Source organism: Aotus nancymaae, unplaced genomic scaffold (assembly GCF_030222135.1).
Source record: "Aotus nancymaae isolate 86718 unplaced genomic scaffold, 86718_ANA_hifiasm-v0.15.2.pri h1tg000010l, whole genome shotgun sequence".
Taxonomy (NCBI): domain Eukaryota; kingdom Metazoa; phylum Chordata; class Mammalia; order Primates; family Aotidae; genus Aotus; species Aotus nancymaae.
This window is the reverse complement of record NW_026988421.1, coordinates 29024207-29047399: the sequence shown is the minus strand read 5'-3', so window position 1 is coordinate 29047399 and position 23193 is coordinate 29024207. Positions and strand designations below refer to the sequence as shown.

The following is a 23193-nucleotide window of genomic DNA, read 5'->3' as shown; positions in this document are numbered from 1 at the left end:
CTAGAGGAAAGCTGGAGCGCCCGACCCCGGCCCCAGGAGTCCCTCTCCAACCCCCGAAGTCGGTCCCCGGGTGGGTTCGACAACTGGCCAAGCTGATCACCCGCGGGTGGGCAGGAATAAACCACTTACCAGGAGAGCCAATGAGAGCGGACGAAGGGGGAAAGGAGGGCAAATGCCCAGAATAGCTTCCGAGTCAGCCGGAAGTGACCGTCAATGGAACGGTTGCCATGGCAGCGGCCGGGCGCGCTGCTTGGCAGAGGAAAGATGGCGGTGACGGGATGGTTGGAGAGTCTGCGGACGGCCGAGAAGACTGCGCTACTCCAGGATGGTAACTCGAGGGCCCCCGCGAGCTCCCTCGTTTTTTTCCCCAGGGTCCGCCCACAGAAAAGGCCTCAGGGTCGGCAGAGCTGAAAGGGTCTCGGCGGTCAGCCGGGCCAGGTCCCTGCGTTTGTAGATGAGGAGACTGAGGCTGAGAGATGACGTGACTGGAACACAGGTCTCCAGACACCAATTAGATTCCTCTACACCAGCTCGCTCTGCTTTGAGTTTGTTGCTAATATAATAATTTCTTTCACATTCATTATCTCATTTGCTCCTCACCACTGTCCTGAGAGGCTAATTTTTCACCCCGTTTTACAGAAGAGGAAACTGAACTCCAAGAATGCTTTAGAGAGGAGAGAGGCCTGGGCTGTAGTTCCGACTCTGCCATTAATTCACCATGGGCTCTCCAGTCGGCCCTTTTATTTGTTTGGACCTCACTTTCCTCGTCTGTAAAATGAAGTGGATGGGCTACCACTAAGGCCCTTTCCAGCTGTAATATTTTTGTAAAGTGAACCTCTTTTTTTTTTTTTAAAGACGGGGTTTCACTAGGTTGGTCAGGCTGGTCTTGAACTCCTGACCTCAGGTGATCCGCCCGCCTTGGCCTCCAAAGTGCTTGGATTACAGGCGTGAGCCACTACGCCCGGCCTAAAGTGAACCTCTTAATGTTTTCTGTGTCTTTAGGAGAGCTAGAGCAAGAACCAAGGGCTGTGCCTGGAAGAGGTGGGCACAGGGGCATGGATACCTTTTTCCCACCCTAGGAATGGCCGGTGTTAGCCCCCTGTGCACTTAGGTCCTTTCTGGACCCACTGGGGAGCCAGGATGAATTGGGTCTGAAGTTCCTGAGGTTTTGAAGATAACAGCGGGTGACTCACATTCACAGGTAGAGGCCAGTCAAGGCAGCCTGAAGTTGGTGGAAATTAAAATCATTTGCTCTTTTGTGCAACATTTAGGGAGGCTTTTACTATGTGCCAAGCTCTAAACTTGAACTGAAAGAAAAAGATATGTTGTCCCCGGACTTAGAGTGGTTGGAAAAAACATGTATGCAAATAATAAGATGTGCTAAATAGAGGTTGTAATCTTGTATAAAATGGTAGGAAATAATGAAGGTGTAAATGACACCTCTTTGGAGAAAGACTCAACAGAAGTGATGATGTTTCTGGGTCCTAAACAATTAATAAGGCCAGGCACAGTGGCTCAAGCCCATAATTCCAACACTCTGGGAGGCCGAGGCAGGTGAATCATTTGAGCTCAGGAGTTCGAGACCAACCTGAGCAACATGGCTAAACTTTGTCTCTACAAAAAATACAAAAATTATGGTTCTGGGTGGTGGCTCATGCCTGCAATCTCAGCACTTTGGGAGGCCAAGGTGGGTGGATCACTTGAGGCCAGGAGTTCGGGACCAGCCTGGCCAACATGGTGAAACCCTGTCTCTACTAAAAATACAAAAATTAGCCAGGTGTGGTGGTGTGTGCCTGTAATTCCAGCTACTCCAGAGGCTAAAGCAGGAGAATCACTTGAACCCAGGAGACGGAGGTTGCAATGAGCTGAGATCACACCACTGCATTCCAGCCTGGGTAACAGAGTGAGTGAGACTCTGTCTCAAACAAAAAATAAAAATTAGGTGGGTGTCATGGCACATGCCTATAGTTCCAGCTACTTGTGGTGGCTGAGGCCAGAGGATCACTTGAGCCGGGGAGGTAGATGCAGCAGTGAGCCAAGATCATGCCACTGCACTTCAGCTTGGGTGACAGAGCGAGACCCTGTCTCAAAATACATAAGAAAAAAAAAAAGAATTAATAGGCGTTTGCTGAATGAAGAAGAGGATAGCTGTTCAAGGAAGAATGACTCACATATAAAGGCCCATATGTGAAGGTGCAAAGGTACATGGATGATTACTAGAGGAATAACAAAACGGTTAGTGATGTTAAAGCAGTCACTCAGTCAGAACAAACCACCTATAACATGTCAGATACTATTCTAGGTGCCAGGATAGAAGGGAGAATAAAAAGGTCCCTTTTCTCAAGCAGCAACGAGGGGAAGTTGTAGGAAATGAAGAGAGATTACAGATAAATTGGGGCGTATTGTGATAGATCTCTTATGCCTTGCTAAAGATTTAGGACATTTTTTCATAGGACAGTGGTTTTTGTTTTTATTGTGGTGACAAATACGTAACAGAATTTAGCATTTAATCATTTTTAAGTGTACAGTTCTGTGGCATTAAGTACATTCGCATTGTTGTACAACTATCACCACCATCCAGCTCCAGAACTTTTTAATCTTTCTCAACTGAAGTTCTGTTTTTTGTTTTTTGGAGACAGGGACTTACTCTGTCACCCAGGTTGGGGTACACTGGTGCGATATTAGCTTGAACTCCTAGGCTCATGTAAGCCTCCCGCCTCAGCCTCTTGAATAGCTGGGACTACAAGCATGTGCCGCTACACCTAGCTCAAGTGAAACTCGGTACCCATCAAATGCCAAGTCCTCATTCCCTCCTCCCCCATCCCCTGGCAACCACCATTCTACTTTCTGTCTCTATGAATTTGACTACTCTAGGAACCTCATCTAAGTGGAATCATACAATATTTGTCCTTCTGTAACTGGCGTATTTCACTTAGCATAATGCTTCAGGTTCATCCATGTTGCCACAGCTGGATGCTTCCAACTGTGCCGTTAATTCATCAGCGGATCTCCAGGCAGCCCTTTACCTGTTTGGACCTCACTTTCCTTATCTCTAAAATGAAGTGGATGGGCTACTATTGTTATGTCTGGGGTCCTTTCTGGCTGTGATATCCTGTGTAAAGTAAACCTCTAAATGTTCCCTGTGTTTTTAAGGGAGATGCAGCAAGGACCAAGGGCTGTGCCTGGAAGCGGTGGACACAGGGGTATGGATATTGTAGCATGTGTCAAAATTTAACTCTTTTTGAAGGCTGATACCCCATTGTATGTCTATACTGCGTTCTGTTTATTCATTCATCGTCGATGGACATCTGGGTTGCTTCCACCTTTTGGGAATTGTGAATAATGCTGCTCTGAACAAGAGTCTACAAATAGCCACTCCAGTCCCTGCTTTCACTCTTTCTGACCACAGCATTGTTTAAACAAGTGTTTTATCAGCCTGGATTTTGTGAAGTTCTTTTGTTAGTAGCATCACAAAATGATGTTGTTAGGTTCCACCCTACCCCCAAACTGAAAAACAATTTAGTATTGCATATGTAGATATGCCTTGTCAAACTTGCAGAGTTAAGCCCAGGTGTGTAGAAGGGGTGTGGAGAGTGGGGGTGTTACTCCTTTCCACCAAGAATCATGGCTGTTGATATCTTGGATTGGATAATGATAATCCAGTTTACTTTTGATTTTTCTTTTTTTTCTTGAGACGGAATCTTGCTCTGTTGCCCAGGATGGAGTGCAATGGCACGATCTCGGCTCACTGCAACCTCCACCTCCCAGATTCAAGCGTTTCTCCTGCCTCAGCCTCCCAAGTAGCTGGGATTATAGGCACCTGCCACCATGCCCGGCTAATTTTTGTATTTTTAGTAGAGATGGGGTTTCACCATATTGGCCAGGCTGTTCTTGATCTCTTGACCTTGTGATCCGCCCACCTTAGCCTCCCAAAGTACTGGCATTACAGGTGTGAGCCACTGCACCTGGCCTACTTTTGACTTTTTTTTTTTTTTTTAACCAAGACTGACCACGTTTTGGACATAGATTTTTTTTTTTAAGAAATAATTACGTTCATTGTGGAAATATGAAAAATAAAATAAAGATAAATAAAAATAAAGTTTAATACTACCACCCAGATAATCGTAATTTACTTTTTTTTTTTTTTTTTGAAACGGAGTCTTGATCTGTCACCCAGGCTATAGTGTGCAGTGGTATGATCTTGGCTCACTGCAACCTCTGCCTTCCGGGTTCAAGCGATTCTCCTGTCTCAGTCTCCCAAGTAGCTGGAATTACAGGCATGTGTCATATGCCCAGCTAATTTTTTTTGTATTTTTAGTAGAGACAAGTTTTCACCATGTTGGCCAGGCTGGTCTTGAATTCCCGATCTCAGGTGATCCACCCACCTCAGCCTCCCAAAGTGCTGAGATTACAGACATGAGCCACCATCATTTTTGTTGCCCGAGCTGCAGTGCAGTGGTGCGATCTCGGCTTACTGCAACCTCCGCCTCCTGGGTACAAGTGATTCTCCCGCATCAGCCTCCCAAGTAGCTGGGATTACAGGCATGTGCCATGATACCTGGCTAATTTTTTGGTATTTTTAGGAGAAACAGCATTTCACTATGTTAGCCAGGCTGGTCTCAAAACTCCTGCCCTCAGGTGATCTGCCTATCTCGGCCTCCCAAAGGGCTGGGATTATAGGCGTGAGACACTGCGCCTAGCCCATAATTTACTTTTTTTTTTTTTTGAGACAGAGTCTCACTCTGTCCCCCAGGCTGAAGTGCAGTGGTGCAATCTCCACTCACTGCAACCTCCTCCTCCTGGGTTCAAGCAATTCTCCTGCCTCAGCCTCCCAAGTAGCTTGGATTATAGGCACGTGCCACCATGCCCAGCTAATTTTTTGTATTTTTAGTAGAGACAGGGTTTCACCCTCTTAGCCAGGATGGTCTTGAACTCCTGACCTCGTGATCCACCTGCTTGGGCCTCTGAAAGTGCTAGGATTACAGGTGTGAGCCACTGTGCCTGGCCCCCATAATTTACTTTTTTCTTTTTTTTTTTTGGAGACGGAGTTTTGCTCTTGTTACCCAGGCTGGAGTGCAATGGCGCGATCTCGGCTCACCGCAACCTCCGCCTCCTGGGTCCTGGGTTCAAGCAATTCTCCTGCCTCAGCCTCCCGAGTAGCTGGGACTACAGGCATGTGCCACCATGCCCAGCTAATTTTTTTATATTTTTTAGTAGAGACGGGCTTTCACCGTGTTGACCAGGATGGTCTCGATCTCTTGACCTCGTGATCCACCCGCCTCGGCCTCCCAAAGTGCAATTTACATTTTTATACGTAAACTTCTATATTATTCCATGTGTACACTCAAAGATATTTTTTCTTTTACAAAAATATACTAATATTCTCAAGAATTTATATATACATATATTTCTAGACTCAATATACTATTAAAGTATAGATAAGTATCTCATAATCATTGGGTAAGGGAGGATGTGCTAAGCGCAACTTCTAAGGCAGTAACCACAAAGGAAGAAAATATATAGCTGATTTTATAAAAACTAAACACTTGTGTTGGGCACCTGTAATCCCAGCTACTGGGGAAACTGAGGCAGGAAGATTGCTTGAGCCCAGAAGTTTGAGGCTGTAGTGTGCTAAAATCATGGCCTGTGAATAGCCACTGCACTCCAACCTAGGGAACATAGCAAGACACTCTTAAAAAACAAAAACACTTGTTTGGGAAAACCCACTTTAAACAAAGTTAAGGGCCAGGTGTGGTGGCTCACACCTGTAATCCCAACACTTTGAGAGGCCAAGGTGGGAGGATGGCTTGAGCTCAGGAGTTTGAGATCAGCCTGGGTAACATAGTAACACCCTGTCTCTAAAAAAAAAAAAAAATTTAAATTAGCTGGGCATGGTGGTGTGCGACTGTAGTCCCAGCTTCTCGAGAGGCTGAGGTGAAGGATCACTTGAGCCCAGGAGACAGAGGTTGCAGTGAGCTGAGATCACACCATTGCACTCCAGCCTTGGCAATAGAGTGAGACTGTCTCAAAAAAAAAAAAAAAGCCTTAGTTTAGTTTTCCTCATCTATGAAATACAGGTAATGAAGACACATAGGATTATTGGGAGAATTAAATTTGATAAACATATGAAGTGCCTGGTGGATTTAGTAAATGCGGCATCCTGCCTAGACTCGAGGCTGGATGTCAAGGGGAGACGATGGTCAAGCAAGACCCCCTCGGCTCCTCCCAGGCAGTACCTTGGACCCCGCTTCTGACAGGAGAGCCCTTTCTAGTGCCTGTGAGCCATCCGAATGATTAAGGGTGGCATACCCTAGGGCCCTGCCGAGAGGCCCTACAAATTTAGGGATGAGTTTATCCAGAATACAGATTAGGAATGGCTCAAGGGAACTGTATCCCAGAAAAGTGAACTGGACAGGAAAAAGGCACCCTGGGGCTCTTATTCATCCAGTATATGTAGGATACTTGTCTACTGGACGTTCGTGCTCTGCTACTAGTTTACTGAGGAGTCTGCCTGTATCTACTTCCCTGTCTATAAAAAGAAAGGGGAAATTACATAGCCGCTCTTAAGCACATGCTCCATGGGTAGAGGAACTGGGCTAGGAGACCCCCTTAGTTTCTTCTGTTCTTTCAATGGATAGTGCATCAATGTTTATTCATTCTTTCAATCAGTATATAGTTGAACTCCTAATATATGCCAGGAGCCACGTTTGGTCTTTAGGAAACCATAGACATGGGGATAAAACCCCTCCTATCTAGTAGAAAAGACAGGCGATAATCAAAGAGTTGCATAAGTAGATGTAAAATCATAACCAAAGTAAATGCCATGAAGAAAGTACATGGGGACTTAACATCATGTCACTGTGTGATAGGAATCGCCTGGAGATGTGCAGAAGGCAGAGCACTGGCATGGCTGAAGGGAGTGCCTGGTCAGGAAACCCAATCCAGTGTCCTGAACACATAGGCTTGGTTTTAGGTAGTGGAGAGAGAAAGGTAAATATGGTGTCATTCATGGGAAGACAAATGCTTTGGAAAGTATCACGGGGCGGGTCGTGGTGGCTCACACCTCTAATCCCAGCACTTTGGGAGGCCAAAGCGGATGGATCACCTGAGGTCAGGAGTTCAAGACCAGCTTGGTCAACATGGTGAAACTCTGTCTCAACTAAAAATACAAAAAAAATTAGCTGGGCGTGGTGGCAGGTGCCTGTAATCCCAGCTACTTCGGGAGGCTGAGGCAGGAGAATCGTTTGAACCCAGGAGGCGGAGGTTTCAGTGAGCCAAGATTGAGCCATTGCACTCCAGCCTGTGCGACAAGAGCGAAACTGTCTCAAAAAAAAAAAAAAAAGTAGCATGGTATGTAGTAAATGCTCTACTATGGATATGAATAAAGCATTAGGGAGGCACACATGAGGATGTGATTAATCCTGCCAAGGTGACTGGAGATGATAGTGGAGGAAGACTTCCCAGTGAAAATGACATTTGAGCTGTATTTTGAAGGGCAAAGAAGAGTTCCACAGATAGGAAGAAGTATGGAACTGTTGCTAGTAGAGGAAACAGCAGAGCAAAGATACGTTCAAGGAAAGCTTCAGAAAAGGGGAGCGTCTCCGGACATGTTTTAAAGTAATGTTGGGTGATGGTTGGCAAGGAGTTTGGGGAGGCCCTGGTGGGTTCCTCAGTACTCCCAGGGCTGGTGCTGTTTCCCAGGTAGGCCCCTTGATCTTCAAGAAACAGGGTAAGAGGAGGCTTTGAGGTAAGGGGCTCTCTGTTTTGTGCGTAGGGAGAAGAAAGGTGCACTATTTGTTCCCAGACGGCAAGGAAATGGCTGAAGAATATGACGAGAAGACAAGTGAACTACTTGGTAAGTGACGGAGGCTCCCAATGGGAGCCCAGGAATACCTGGGGCTGACCTAAGCACAGCGAACACTCCTAGCCCTAGGCTTGAGGGAGGAGCCCAGATCAAATGTAGAAGCTGGGAGAGACTGAGCCCTCGAGACAAGAATGTTCCTGAGAATCTAGGCACCAAAAGTGGAATGGAAGTCCTTTTGACCAGTAAAAGACATCCCCACCCCTTGCCCCAGACAAATGAGAGAGTGAGTAATTATAAGATGTAGAGAAACAATTGGGAAAAAACTTTCCACAGGAGGTGGTATTAGAAGTGAGTCTTGTAGGTTGAGGAGGGATAAGGGTAGGCTTTCATCACAATTTTTTTTTCCTTGTTTTTTTGGTTTTGTTTTCTGAAGCCACACCAGAAGTAATCGAGTATCAGAGGCTGAGCTCTGACCTTGCCTCAAAGGCAACACTGTAAAATAGTCCTCATCTTGAAGAGCATCTGAGTGAAAGAGGGTCAAAACAGTGATTTTGCAGCCGGGTCATTTTCATTCCTGCAGCCCCTTTCCTCTAAGAACAGGCTCATGGGGAGGGGCTCCAGCTCAATTTCTGGGAATTATTTGATTTGTCCACTCTTTGTTCCCAGGGGTGTACATCAGCATTAACCAGCTTCCCAGAGCTAGGTGACTGGCTCTTTGACCCAGGGACCAAGGCTGTCAGCAGTGGGAGTTGGACTCTTTATTAAGTTCCATCTGAAATGCTAAGACCAATGATGGAATCATGGGCCGGGTTATTTTCTTGTCATTATTCTTGGCTTTAATTTCTTCCTGGGCCTGATCGACAGGTAGTATTGGTGAGGGAATTTCTTTTTCCCTTTTTCTGACAGCTCATAAATGTCTAGAACCGACAACATGGATTACACTGGCTTGCATTCCCTCAGTCTCCAGTCTTAAAATGTTTGTCCTGCGCATGTTCAGTCACACAGTGAAGTGTTGATCCCTCCCTATTATGAGCTGCTTGGGCTCCAGTCCCAATTGGTTTAGTCTGGTGCTATTAAAAATCTTGATGTGTTTAGCATATGACACTGATTCGGTGGAAACCAATACAGTAGTAATATCCTCACAAAGCATTGTAATTTATAGTGCTCCCAGGGGATGACAGGCTTGGAATGCCTAACAGGGGAGAACTTATGAAAGCAGAGGTCACGTGGACTAGCCACCACCACAGCCAGGCCAGAGGGTAGCCGTAGCTCCTCGCCCCCAGCCCCCGTGCCACTTCTCTTCTCCTCCACACAGGGCAAATAAAACAGCTATAGCTGTAAAAACAAACAAATAAAACCCAGGCCTCTTTGTTGTGCTTGGACATGAAACTGAAATTAAAAACAAATATAGATTTCTTCATTTGTAGCACTGTGTGCCCTGACATCCCACATTCACTTGTCACTTCTCCTGGTGGCAGGTGGGGAATAGATCATGGCTTCCAAACTCATCTTTCTTAAAAGCAGAAATTGAGGAGAAGACTGTTCACAGGAGAATACTGTTTGGCTAAAGTTTACCTAATAGTGTTATTAATATTGTGATTCTTACTGGGCACCATGCTAAGTACTCTACATGAATTACCTCATTTACTCATCCTCATTAAAGCCCTATGAGGTAGATACTCTTGTCTCCGTTTTACACTGGGAAAAAATGGAAGCTCAAAGAGGTTAAGCACCTTGTTCAGAATTATGTAGCTAGTTTCTAAGCCAGGATTTAAGCCTAGCTCTGCCCAATTAAGAGCCCATGCTTCAGTCCTCAGTGAAGTCCTCAACAACATAGTGTTGGGAGCAGAGAAGACTTAGTCCAACTTTCTTTTCTTCTGACTACATTTTTCTTTCCCCAGAATGGCCTGAGTGGGGACTGATGAGCAGACAAGACGACCTCACTTGAGCCACTGGGCCCCAGCTTTAGAACAGCAGATCTTTTTTTTTTTTTTTTTGAGCCGAAGTCTCGCTCTATCACCAGGCTGCAGTGCAGTGGCATGATCTTGGCTCACTGCAACCTCTGCCTCCCAGGTTCAAGCAGTTCTCCTGCCTCAGCCTCCCAAGTACCTGCGATTACAGGTGTGCACCATCACACCCAGCCAAGCTTTGTATTTTTAGTAGAGATGGGGTTTCACCATTTTGGTCAGGCTGGTCTCAAACTCCTGACCTTGTGATCCACCCACCTCAGCCTCCCAAAGTGCTGGGATTACAGGCATGAGCCACCACACCCGGCCTCAGCAGATCTTTTTCTTACTCTTTTCCTGTCCACCACCCCAGCTGCCCTGGCAAAATACTGTTTACTATTAATTTTTAAGTATAAATAATCCCAGGGCTTGAGCTGGCTTTTGCTTGTGCATTCTATGAAGTAAAATAGGGACATGGTTTTTGTGGCAATAAATAGGAATAGTTTCCATTTTTCCAGCTAATTATACAAATTTGATAATTAGCCAAACTAATTGAGATTTTCTGTTAGAAAAACTCAAAAGTAATTTACAGAGGAAGAATTGCCAGTAGGTATGTGTCAGTCAGAGACAGAGTTCTTCCAGTTGGTGTTAATAAGCATGTTAGTGTCGTATTTTTTTCCTACCCTCTCAGTGCTATTCATTCCCACCCCCCACAATGATTGCTATATGTATTCATAGAGGAAAAACTGAAGGCCCCATGACAATGATCGGAACATCAAACCAGCCTGAGAAGAACACAGCATGTCCAAGGGGGCTGAGGCTGAAGGGCAGGCCATCCCCCAGCGATTACATTCGGATTACCGACTTAATCTGCTTTGGTATTTGACCGCCAGCCTAACCACCCCAGGCTGCATTTGGAGGATATTGAGCACTTTCATCCCCAAGCACTTCACTGGCTTTATAAATGACCCACTCGATTCCCTTCAGCCTCCTCTGGGATGGGACATGGCAGCTGTTTAATAGCCACATAGCAATGTTGCAGTGTTTTAGGGCAGAAAAGAAGAATCCTGCATCCAGTTTAAGCTGCAGGGAGTATTTAGGGAAGGGGAATGTAATTATCCACATTGGAAGTGGGCCAGGCTTGGAGCTTTGGGGAAAGAGGCCTTTAGGACTTCTACTTTCCAACTCACCTGAAAGATGGGGCCTCCTCTCAGCAGTCTGGGACATCAGCCTGCTTCCTGCTGACTTAGGAAAAAGCCCCCAGGCGCCACCTCCTTTATATATGTCCCGTCAGACCCTTCACCAGGGTTGAAAGTCTCCTTTCCAAGGTCTGGCCGGGGCTTAGCTGGGAAGATATGACAGTGTCCCGGGGAGCTGCCTCACACACACCAGTTTGAGTTTAACATGTAATCAAATCAGAGTGACAGCAGGTGGAAACACTTCTGTTGCCGCAGGAGCCGTCCTTGAGTTCGGGAACAAAGACGGGGACAAGAAAGACAAGACAAAGCGTGCATTTGCACATGTGTGTTCCTGCCCGTGTGTTCGTGCATGGGAAAAATAAGAAGGACTTCATCAAAATCTTTTATTGGGTCTTATCTCTAGAGGGAAAGAGAAGGGAGACTTTGTTCTGCATTGTAACAAAATTTAATTCTCAAGGTGTTGAAACAAAAAATAAAGGTGAAGCGGCCAGAGGTGTCAAGTTCCCTGAGTGGCTTTTAAGGTCAGAAGTAAGGAAACTAGCAGCTGACTTTCTTCCTTCTTTGAATATTTTTTGGGAAGTTTTCTGTGTAAAACTCGAAATTTCTTGGAGTAAGAGTGCACAGAAAATCCTGGGGTGGTTATTGCCCCTCCGGACCACCCTGGTGCTGTATTGTACGCTAGGACACCCAATTTAGCAAGGCCCATGACTTACAGGGGCACCTCACTTATCCAGCCTCTGGTAGTGAGGTAGTCCTCATAATTTACTTTTTCAGGTAACCAAAGCTTACCCTTTAAAGGCCAAATATACAAAATAAATTGAGCTACTTCAAAGAACAGAAACCTTTCAAAATGTTATGTATACTTATTGAACACTTTCAGAATAAGGTTGTATTAATAATTCAAATTCTGGATTTGGAGTTAGGAGACCTGGAGTTTAACAGTGGCATTTGTAAGACTGTCTCCTGGAGCCTCGGTAATTCTTCATCCTCTGTTTCCTGGAGAGTAGTGGCAAGGATTGAAAGAGAGCAGCCAGGGAAGAAATGGTATTTCTCATTTAAAAAATACAGACATTGGTTGATTTTCAGCCTTGAAGGATAAAAAAAAAAAAAGAAAAAGTAAAAAAAAATAAATAACTTAAAAAAAATACAGACATTGGAGTAGATGCTTTTTTTTTTTTTTTTTTTTTTGAGACAGAGTTTAGCTCTTGTTGCCCAGGTTGGAGTGTAGTGGTGCAACATCTACCTCCCAGGCTCAAGCAATTATCCTGCCTCAGCCTCCCATGTAGCTGGGACTACAGGTGTGCGCCACCACACCCAGCTAATTTTTGTATTGTTTTTAGTAGAGATGAGTTTCACCATGTTGGCCAGGATGGTCTTGATCTCTTGACCTAGTGATCCACCTGCCTTGGCTTCCCAGAGTGCTGGGATTACAGGCGTGAGCCACCATGCCTGGTGGAGTAGATGCTTTCTGAAGGAACATCTACCTTTAAAATCTGTGAAGATCATGTTCTATTATAAAGCGGTACCATTGGAGTCTAAGGGTGCTTGTTTGCCCTTACACTAAATGGTCCCAAGTGCTTATGTCGTTCTGACATTGCTGTCCAATGTGAGCTGTCCCAGATACCATTGTCACTATGCCTGAGAAAAAAGTAATTTCTTGCCTTATTCTACACCTAGCATTTTATACCTAGTCTCAGCAAGAATCTGAAAGAGGTCTTTCCTATAGTATAGAGTAGGGTACATGGATCTTTTCACAATAAGCTGCTGCTCGGAGGCATTTGTCACTTCTGAGTTTGCGACTGTGACAGAGGCCCCCAGAAGGCTGCTTCCAGTGAAGTGAGGTATTAACACTGAATAGATTTGGATATACTCCTGGTCACAGTCCATTCGCTTAAGAGAGAAGTATTTGTGGGGGAAAAAGTTGCCTATAAAGCATATTTCCAAGTTTTACTCTTCCTTATTAATTTTCATTATAAACTTAGCAATGTGTTTCTAGGGAGAATTTTTTGGCCCTAAGAGGTAATAAAATCACACTGCAGAATGCAGCAGACCTTATAAAAGCACATATTCAAGGGAAAATTCTAATTTTACAGCACACTTTTGTGTTCAGCCTGTGTGCCTTACTTATAGCAGTGAGGGTGTTTGGATTTGACACAGCTGCTCAAAAGGGCTAAGGGAAAACTGCCAGCCTGTCTAATGCTGAGAAGCTGACTCTAGCTATCAACTCCTGCCTGGAAAAAGACACAAACAGAAACACCTGTAGCAGAGCATGAGGCACTTTTTGAGTTGTTTAGCTCCTTAAACAGCTACAGAGGCTGCTGGTCTTTAGCACCAGCTGGGCTGCATAGGCTGGAGGATAATACCATAGCGGGCAGCCCCGGGATTCCAAATACAGCAGGAAGGGAAAGGAACTAGGGGATGGGAGGTCACGGCTCAGAAAAGATCCCCCTGCAGTGATGGACTGCATGGTTCCTGAAAATGAAAATCTCAGCAGGAGTTTTCAGGTACTGTCCGCTCAACTAGTTTCTTGATTTATAATTTTCATAATATATGTGCCTTAAAATCTCATGCAAGCATCTGGGTTGTGAAACAAGGTAGAACAGAGATGGTTCTTTGCATTCTAAGAGGATTCCACTTTACAAAAAATTTACATTAGATCTTTTATAAACAGTGCATTTAAAATATGGCATGTGCCTACGATTTTGTTTAAATGCAGCTTTAGGGCTGGTTTTTTTTGTTTTGTTTTAAGCAAGGTATACCTGAAATGAGTGAATTTCTATATTTGGACTTTCTGAATCATGATACAGACCTGCCCAACAGCTTTTACCCTCTTAATTCTTTTTCCTCTGTATATTTTTGAGGGAAAAAAATGTACCTCAACTCCTTTTTGGGATCCAGATTTTCTCCATTACCAGAAACAACACTTTTCCTAATTTTCACATCTTCTCCTTGCTGGAAGCCAAACCTGAGGGTTTCTTGACTCCACCTGCCTCCTCTAAGAGCTTTGTTCCAGTTCCTTTTGCCTGAGCACCCACAAGATGCGCTTTGCAAGTTGTCTAACGTTGAAATGCTCTCCTGAAATTTCAGAAGTTGTGAGGTCCCTCCTCAGATGAACAAAGCCGAGAGTAAAGGCCCAACACTCCTACTTTCATCTCGTGCTGCTTATCTAGTGTGGTGCTGGTGATTCAGCAGAGAAGAGCAGAGACCAGAGAGACCCTCTCTTCACTCTCATCCCGATGCTTGCTTCTCTCCCCAGTGAGAAAGTGGCGTGTGAAAAGTGCCCTGGGGGCCATGGGCCAGTGGCAGCTCGAAGTGGGAGAGCCAGCGTCCCTAGGAGCAGGGAACCTGGGGCCTGAACTCATCAAGGAAAGCAATGCCAATGTATGTCCATCTGTCCAGGTGTCTTGCAGGGGCTGAGGTGGGGGTGGGCTGTGGGCTGCTGGCTCTTGAGGGCAGGGACCAAGTCTTGTTCACCTCCTCACCTCCAGTGTGCCACCTGGACACAGCACTCTATAAATGTTTGTTTGAATGAATACAGACATTTTGGCTTGATCATCCCAGGGCGGGTGCTCAGGGCCTGGAGTGCTGTAGCAACAGCAGCGTCAGAGGGGAGCAGTGGAGAAGAGTTGAGGGTCTCCTGTTGTGCCCCGGGGTAGAGCTCTGATGAGGGTGGGAGCCTTCCCTTCCCCAGGAACAGTCTTCGAGTTGGATTTGCCTTCTGCAGCCTATCTTCATGCGCAAGGACACCAAGATGAGTTTCCAGTGGCGGATTCGAAACCTCCCCTACCCTAAGGATGTCTATAGTGTCTGTGTGGACCAGAAGGAGCGCTGCATCATTGTCAGAACGACCAACAAGAAGTGAGTAACGTGGCGGGCACCCATCTGCTTGTGTATGAGCAGGGTGTAGGATAGGGTTTGATCTGGGTTAGGTTAGGGTCATTATTCAGGCTGGTCCCAAAGAGAGAAAGCCTTCTGCTTCCAGGTACTGGAAGGGCTTCCTCTCTGCGGGACCAGCCTGAATAATGTAATCAGCTCCATCGGGTAAGGGAAACTTGAATGAGTGTCTAGTATAGTACCTGGTGTAGACTGGGGCTCAGTATTTGTTGAATGAATGAGATGATAAGGGAAATCACACAACCATTAACTTGTGATCTCAGGTGGTTCTGCTGAAAGGTGACCTTGGTTTCCTGGCTGGATCCAGTCTTTGGAAAGGGTGGCCTGGTGACATCACTGTCAGAGCTGGCAGGGATCCATAGCCTGGAAGGCACACCTGTCTGAGGTGGCAGTGATGGTCCTTTAAAGCAGTACTTGACAGCAGTTTAAAGCAGACTGGGCAGCAGTAAACCTAATCCCTCCCCAGACTGAGTGACAGTAGGGCAGATGCTTTGGCTGCTTGGAAGTGTCTTGTGTAATGCTTCAAAAGGGGTACTCAGCTTCCCTTTGTGGTCCCCCAGAGGGGAGGCAAACGCAGGGGTTCAAAGGACAGATGGTGGCCACAGTGCATTTCCATTTTGGAAATGCATTGATCTCATTTGGGTTTCAGGAGCCCTGACTGACTACAGAAGAAGAGAAATGCCCTGTGTGAGGCCTGAAGGGAATGGCCCTGAAATGTATCAGTCTTGACCTGGGCCAGAGAGAATACAGTCTAGGGCCAACTCCCACAAAACAGATTTGGGCATCAACGTGGGAGGTTTCATGAGTTACCTGTCCGCAAGCTGTGAAGCCATTCAACATGCCTCATGGGGATGGCCCACCCATCTCCTGCTTTGCATGCAGTAATGGGGACCCAGCTCCTTGTGCATCTCCTCAGGTGATGTGGTGCCAGTCTCCCCTTCCATCTCCCTCAGGCCCACAAGACCCACAGGGAAGCAGGGGAGCTCCTAGACTCCCCCATTGCAGCCAGCCCTGGGTGCTGCCACCCTCTTGTGACCCCCATATCCCATTACTTTGGCAGGGTTAAGAGGACAGGGGAAAGGGTAGAGATGGATGAATTAATTTCAGGATTATTGCTGTACATGCAGCCAGCAGCCCCTACAGTGAGCCTTGTCTATAAATATAAAGTCATAATAATAAGGGTTTGTGTTTATAAAGTACTTTGAAGCCCTCAGATAAGAGGCAGTTTATTCCCGTTATTGTTCTCATCATTAACAGGAGTCACTGCCTAAAATGGAATTTAGCAATTTCAGACAACAGAGAAATTGCCTGTAGGAAAACAAACTCCATGCTTCAGCAAGCATTCCCTGGCGGAAGATGCCTTGGGTCCAAACTGGGAACAAAAGTGCTTCTGATAGCACTTGAATCTGCAGCCTAGCACTTTGTGAAGCTGGCTGCTGCCTCTTTTTTGTCCCCCAGAGGTCACTGTCGAATACAGATATCAGACAGAAATGTCATTACAGGGAGTGAGGGAAGAGAGGCTAGCTAGCTCACCTAAAAATTCATCTGCGGCCAGATCCTCTGGGTCCTATCTTCTGCGTGCATCCAGCCATAGGTGGCGCTGTTGGCCAGGAGCTCCAAGGCTAGAGGCCCTTGCCAGTTCTCAAGGCAAGCAGTGGTTGTTGGATATTTTTGAAATGATGAGTAAGGCCAGTGGGGTGGGAGTGATGCCCCAGGAGGGGCAGGGCTAAGGGTTGGATTCCCACAGAGGAGAGAGGAGTGTTTCAGGGCCCACTTTGGAACTCACACTAAGCCTCTCTGGTCCAGTGTCCCAGCCTGGCTCATCCTGCCCTCCTCAGGTCTCTCTGCTGGGAGGGTAGCCTGCAGAGGCTGCTGTACCCTTAGTCAGATGGTTCCTGAACCTAGTGGCTTTTTTTTTTTTGAGACAGAATTTTCGCTCCTGGCGCCCAGGATGGAGTGCAATGTGCAATGGCACGATCTAGGCTCACCACAACCTCTGCCTCCCAAGTTCAAGTGATTCTCCTGCCTTAGCCTCCCAAGTAGCTGGGATTCTAGGTGCACGCCACCACACATGGCTGATTTTTGCCTTTTTAAAAGCAGCAGTGTTTCGCCATGTTGGCCAGGATGGTCTCGACCTTTTAGCCTTGTGATCTGCCCATTTCGGCCTCCCAAAGTAGTGGGATTACAGGCATGAGCCATTGCGCCTGGCCTCCTAGTGGCATTTTTACCTTCTACCTGAAGGAATGTGTTTTATACCTTTACTCCCATTAATTTTACAGAACTCAATGGCTATTCCTTTTTTTTTTTTAATTTGGGAGACATTTATTTCTCATCAAGGGTTACAGCCTGCATAGACATTATTATTTTTATTTTTAAGAGATGGAATCTTACTCTGTTGCCCAGGCTAGAGTGCACTTGCACAATCATAGCTCGCTGCAGCTTCGAACTCCTGGGCTCAAGGGATCCTCCCGCCTCATCTTCCCAAGAAGCTGGAATTTTAGGTGCATACCACTACACCTGGCTAAGTTTAAAATTTTCTTTGTAGAGATAAGGGTCTCTCCATTTTGCCCAAGCTGCTCTCAAAATTCTGGGCTCAAGTGATCCGCCTGCCTCGACCTCCTAAAGTGCTGAGATTACAGGCATAAGCCACCATACCCCGACCAGGGTGGCCATTCTGGCAGGCTGGGAAGTTTGGCCTCTGGCCAGAAGCCAAAAACTCAATGGCTACTCCCTTGTACAGTATTTAGCTTTTTTTTTTTTTTTTTTAAAGACAGGGTTTCACCATGTTGGTCAGGCTGGTCTTGAACTCCCGACCTCAGTTCATCTGCCTGCCTTGGCCTCCAAAGTGCTTGGATTACAGGCGTGAGCCACTACGCCTGGCCATACTTAGCTTTTTAAGGATACAGTACTTTTAAAATCTGTTTTCTGATCATCATGGAGGTGGGCAGAATCCACACTTTTATTCTTGTGTTATAGATTATTATATAAATGTATATATAAAGTGAGCATGATGAACCAGGCTGCTGAAAGGAAAGTTAGTGACCTTCTCTCTTGATGCCCAGGCATCTGCAGTTTCTACCACATCATTTCTCTCTGATTTGACTGACCCGTTCCTTTACCTGGAAGGTCCATATCTGCCCTGGTTCTAATATACTGGAATGTGGTTACTGACCAAAGCCCAAGTTCCTTTCCCATACTTGCCTTGTCTCTGAAGAGCTGGGTTGGCGACTTTACTTAAAGGAATTGATTTTACTGTACTCTGTCCTTGGTCTCACATATTAGTGAGGGATGAATCAGGGAAGGAAGAAAGTGCTTTTCCAGGATCCCAGTGTTGGACCATCTAGTTCTGATAATAACGTTTGTGCAGAAAGAAGGCTCCTAGCCTCAGCCTGGAAGTTGGCTGCTGTAAGTGGAATGAGCCAGGGTGCAAGAGTGAGAAGTTGTTGGGTTAAATCTGGCCTCTGTCACATATTAGCTATAGAATTTGGGCAAGGTTTCCTCACCTCTCATAGTGAACACTCACAACGACTTCACAGATTTTGGGGAATCTGATGAAACTGTGTATGTACAGGCCAGCACAATGGCTGGCCTGAAGCAGGTCCTCAACAGTTCTTTGGAAATTGGAATCTGAAGAGAGCTTGGCTGATCTGACATTGGTGATACTAACACTGTGGGAGGTGTTAATAGGCTTCGCTAGAAAAAAGGATTCTGTGGTCAAATAAGTTTAAGAAACTCTGGATTAAACAGGCTTCTCTTTGGTGGGACTGAGAGCCTTTAGTATGTGTGTGTGCATTGTGACTCGCTAGCAGGGGGCAACTGTGGGTGGGGGTGCTGAGTTTGCCCAGTGCCTTGATGTTTAAGAAGATTTGCCTGCTGCTGGTTGGAGGCTTCCCTGGACCCCTCTGGCCATGTGGTGTGCAGGTGTGCACGGCGCTTCCTCTGAGGCATGTGAGGCATGACCGAGTGATCGTCCACAGCAGCCCTACTCCTGCCTTCAGCCTCCAGAGTCTCTCTCCCTCTGAGGGCCTGGCCTCTGGTGCCCTTTTGGGTTGAAGAAGGGCTGGGAATTGGGGAGGGGATACAGTAGAGGGTGATGGGAGGCAGTAGGTCATTTCTGAAATAGCCAAAACGGAGGAGTTGTCTGTGGAACAGGGAGAAGATAGGTACAGAGTTGGCCTGTTCTGGGCCCTTTGACAATGACTTCATCTAGTGTAGCTCTTTTATTCAAAGAAGGAATGTGGAAACTGAGGCCTAGAAATTAAGTGGCCTGCCCATGATCACAGGGCAGGGCCAGGAGTTCTGCTACAAGCCTTTACTTCCCCATATGTCTTTTGAAGTCTTTTGACTTTTGGAAAGGAAGGTCACTGATGTTTTGGAGAGAGTACCCAGGGGACCATCAGAGTGGCTGCACCCCAGGGAAGACAACCTGTTCATTGTTGAACATCCCCACCTCCCATCCCAATTATCTGCCCCATCCTTGGATAAATGCAAAGAATCTAAACTGTGGTGGGCTATTACCTTGTAAGAATGTGGAGATATGGAGGGGTCAGGAGATTTGGGGAATTCTCACTTTAATACAGGCTTCTCTGTTTACCAGGTTTGTGAGTTGGGCAAGATACCTAACTTTTCTGGGCCTCAGTTTCCTTTTTTGTAAAAGTGGATAATAGAAGTAACCAACCTCAGGGAGTTGTTTTGATGATTAAATGTGTTTAGAACCTGGCACAGAATAAGCATGAATTTTTAAAAATGTCATCTTTGATTGTATGGCTGAGATAGAACACTGAAGGGAGGCGGGAAGCGGGGAGAGCGGGGCATCTGCAGGAAGCCAGGGAACTATCCTGCTGTAAGGGTTCAGCTTTTAGCAGAAACAAAACAAGGTCTGATGATCAGGGATATGGCCTTGTTTTTCTTTTTCTGAGATGGAGTCTGGCTCTGTTGCCCAGGCTGGAGTGCAGTGGCATGATCTCAGCTCACTACAATCTTTGCCCCCTGGGTTCAAGTGATTCTCCTGCCTCAGCCTCCTGAGTAGCTGGGACTACAAGCATCCGTCATCATGCCTGGCTAAGTTTTGTATTTTTAGTAGAGACAGGGTTTCACCATGTTGGCCAGGCTGGTTTTGAACTCCTGGCCTCAAGTGATCGATCTGCCTTGGTCTCCCGAAGTGCTGGGATTACAGGTGTGAGCCACCGCATCTGGAGGCCTCGTTTTTTCTTCATCCTTTTATTTTAAAGTTTAGAGACAGGGTCTCGCTATGTTGCCCAGACTGGTCATGAACTCCTGGCCTCAAGTGATCCTTCTGCCTTAGCTTCCCAAAGTGCTGGTATTACAGGCATGAGCCACCAGGCCTTTCTCTTCTTCATCTTTAAATTCCCAGCTCACAGCTCAAGGCCTGGGACATGGTTGATGACTAATAAATGTCTGCCACCTACCTACAGCTGACTAAGGCTGAACATTATGACTCTTCCAGAAGCACAGTGGGTCTCTCTCTTGTCCAGGTGCTGGTGAGAAACTCAAGTGTAGTACCCATCATGGAAAAACCCCATGTCTGGGGGAAGAGGGTGGGCTACCCCAGGAGGAGAAAAGGCGGATGACCCCTACTTCTCTGAGCCTGACTATCAGGAGCTTCTAAGAAGTTATTTAACCTCAACCAATAAACTAAATCCATTACAATAGACTCAAAACAAAGCTGAGCCTCCACCTGCTCTGCCTCCATTCCCCTGGCCTGGTGATAGGAGTAGTTCAAGGAAGGTGAGTGCAAGCTATACACCTTAAGTTCCCTCTGATCCTGTCCTTGCTGTTGTGGCCAAGCCCTGGGATTCGTTTTCCAGTCCCACTGCCCCAGCCTGGGGGAATGGTTCGGCTGGGCTGCTTCCCTCCTGGTTCTGCTTTTTGTGTATATTTGCAGGGAAGATGTTAACACTTCCTAACAAGCCTTTGTGTTCATCTAATCTCTGCTGTTTAACCTTTGACTCTCCCCTATTATCAGTGTCTGCCACCTTTGCTGGCCAGACCAAAGGCCCCAGGAAGAGCCCTCAGCCTGAGCTGGCTAGGAAGAGGATGAGGCAGGCATTCCATCCTCGGTTTGCAGGCAGATGGATCGCCTTTCCCTGGGGCAGAGCTTTGGAAAATAAAGCAACTTGCAGTGCCATTAGGATCCCCCAGCCCCCACTCCTTTTGAACTGTCAGCCTTTTAAGTAAACATTCTTTTCCTGCCATGAGTCCCAGTACCTTGGTGGGGAGTGGGGAACCTGGGAGGAGAGGGGCCCTGAGAGTCTCTGTTGAACCAAGGGATTTGGGCAGGGAGGACGGGGGCAGAAGTGCTGCATTGATGTCAACTCTCTGAGTCCCCAGGGCATAGGGGCTTTTGAAGTGGACTCAGGGTAGCTGTCACCACAAGGACCAGGCCCCTCTGAAGTACTAAAAGCCCCATCCTCCCCAGGCCTGTCACTTGAGTTTGTTTGTACCTGCCTGAGGTGTTTCCCTTCACAGCCCATACAACCTCTGCAGCAGAAAGTGACGCCTTGCCCAAGTGACTGGTCTGGCAGCCCCTGGCCAGAGCCTAAGTTACATTTCCACCAAGGAAATTGCCAAACTGGTCTATTGTGAGATAAGGAGGCCATTCTTTGTGCTTTGGTGTAGTAAGCATCAGACCAAGGACAAGGAACCTTACTCTAATCTTGACTCCCATCCCTACTGACAACTGGCTGTGAAACCAGGCAAGGCATTTCATCTCTCTGAGCCTGAGTTCCCTTTTGGGTAAGGGGGGTCAAATTTCATGCAAAATCTAGTTATACACATTATGGACTGGGTGTTGCTATCTGGTCTTTTTTTTTTTTTTTAAAAAGTAGGCATCATTAATCTCTGAACTGGCACCTGCAGATGATAAGGACCATGTGTGATGTGTAAAAATGGAGTGGTGTCTTGGGGCCAGCCAAGTAGTCCAGAGGTCCGGCTTCCATCATGAGGAGCATGGTTTGTTCTCTCAAGGAGATTTCTCCTACTGGATATACTTTGCCCTCTGGCCTACAAGTAGAGTCAGGCTAACAAGGCCTTGAAAGGCCCCAAAAGTAGTAGTAGTAGTTGAGGCCTTCAGTGGACAGCCCATGTAAATGGTAACAGTAGGGCCCCAGCTTTGGGAGACAGATCTAAATGTCCTTATTCTGTCCTTTGTTGGAACACGTCCTGTTTTCCGGTGTCTCCATGAGGCTTTGGGTGTAGAGGAGTCCCAAGCTGCTTGAGCTGTTTGTGTGTTCCAGGTTTCTTCTGCTTGTCTTTGGGAGACCCAGCTCTGAGGTGTGAGTCACTATAACCTGGTCTAATCATAGAGTTATGACTGGTTCTGCTCTTCTGCCATTGGACTGGACATAACGCTTTCATCCTATGCTTTCTGGGGCCACTGAGCTCTAAAATACTCGTGTTCTAACTGGTTTCCCTTCTCCCTCTCTGCGTGTATGGGAGAACTGGGTGGAAGCTAGGTAGCAGAGGGCCCGATGCCTAGCTGCTGAGTCACCTTGCAGAGTGCCCCAATGTGTCTCGGTGTCCCCACAGGTACTACAAGAAGTTCTCCATTCCTGACCTAGATAGACACCAGCTACCTCTGGATGACACCTCGTTGAGCTTTGCCCACGCCAACTGCACCCTGATCATCTCTGTAAGATTGACCTAGACTTCTTGGACACTGCATCAGGGAGTCTTCCTCTTTCCATCCCATAAGCGTCCCCAGTTCTAGCCCCAAGGCCTAGGGTGTGCTTGTGGGAGAACAGGCATCTCTAATTCAGCATAGGGGACAGCAGGGAGGGGGCTCAGGGAGGAGCCTGACCATATAATTCACAGCTAGAAGAGGGTAGAAGATGAAGGGGGAGCGGTGGAAATTGCTGAACTTGGGTACGGGTCCAAGGTCTGTTCCTACCCAGGCACATGACCTTGAGCAAATCATTCAACCATATAGGGCTCAATTTTCTAGTGCAAATAAGGGGATCGGAAGGGGCCCCAAGTGTGTGCAGAGGGAGAAGGGACAGCGACTGAATTATTTTCTTCTTCCTGCCTCCATCCACAGTACCAGAAGCCAAAGGAGGTTGTGGTGGCTGAGTCTGAGCTACAGAAGGAACTAAAGAAGGTAAAGACAGCCCATGGCAACGACGGGGACTGCAAGACCCAGTAGTTAGACCCTGAGCCTTACACCTCTAGCATGAGGGGGTGCCATGAGACTTCAAGGCTTGGCCCTTCTTGGCCACGGCAGCATCCTCTCTTCTAGGAGCTATCAAGGGTCTATAAGAACTGGGCCGTGGGGCATTCCCAGCCAGTGAGTCATGGTCTTATTTCCTGAGTAAAGTCATTGTGAGCTACTTAC

The 23193-nt window shown here is 46.8% G+C and overlaps 2 protein-coding genes across 2 annotated transcripts in view; one reads left to right on the top strand and one right to left on the bottom strand.

Moving 5' to 3' along the window:
* Window positions 1–238, bottom strand: part of POLL (DNA polymerase lambda) — a 9728-nt gene extending 9490 nt beyond the window's left edge. Inside the window, exon 1 of the mRNA XM_012439463.3 lies at window positions 130–238. The gene's annotated coding sequence lies outside the window, so the exon portion shown is untranslated. The remainder of the gene's footprint in view (window positions 1–129) is intronic.
* DPCD (deleted in primary ciliary dyskinesia homolog (mouse)) lies at window positions 228–23193 on the top strand. Its single transcript, XM_064373961.1, has 6 exons — window positions 228–328; window positions 7775–7855; window positions 14206–14330; window positions 14674–14807; window positions 22392–22494; window positions 22900–23193. The coding sequence occupies exons 1-6, from the start codon at window positions 265–267 to the stop codon at window positions 23002–23004; spliced, it is 612 nt and encodes a 203-aa protein (XP_064230031.1). The 5' UTR covers window positions 228–264; the 3' UTR covers window positions 23005–23193.

Coding starts and splice junctions, on each gene's coding strand:
- DPCD (XM_064373961.1), top strand. CDS start 265: ATGGCGGTGACGGGATGGTTGGAGAGTCTGCGGACGGCCGAGAAGACT. Junction 329..7,774: donor GACTGCGCTACTCCAGGATG/GTAACTCGAGGG, acceptor TTTTGTGCGTAG/GGAGAAGAAAGGTGCACTAT. Junction 14,808..22,391: donor GTCAGAACGACCAACAAGAA/GTGAGTAACGTG, acceptor GTGTCCCCACAG/GTACTACAAGAAGTTCTCCA.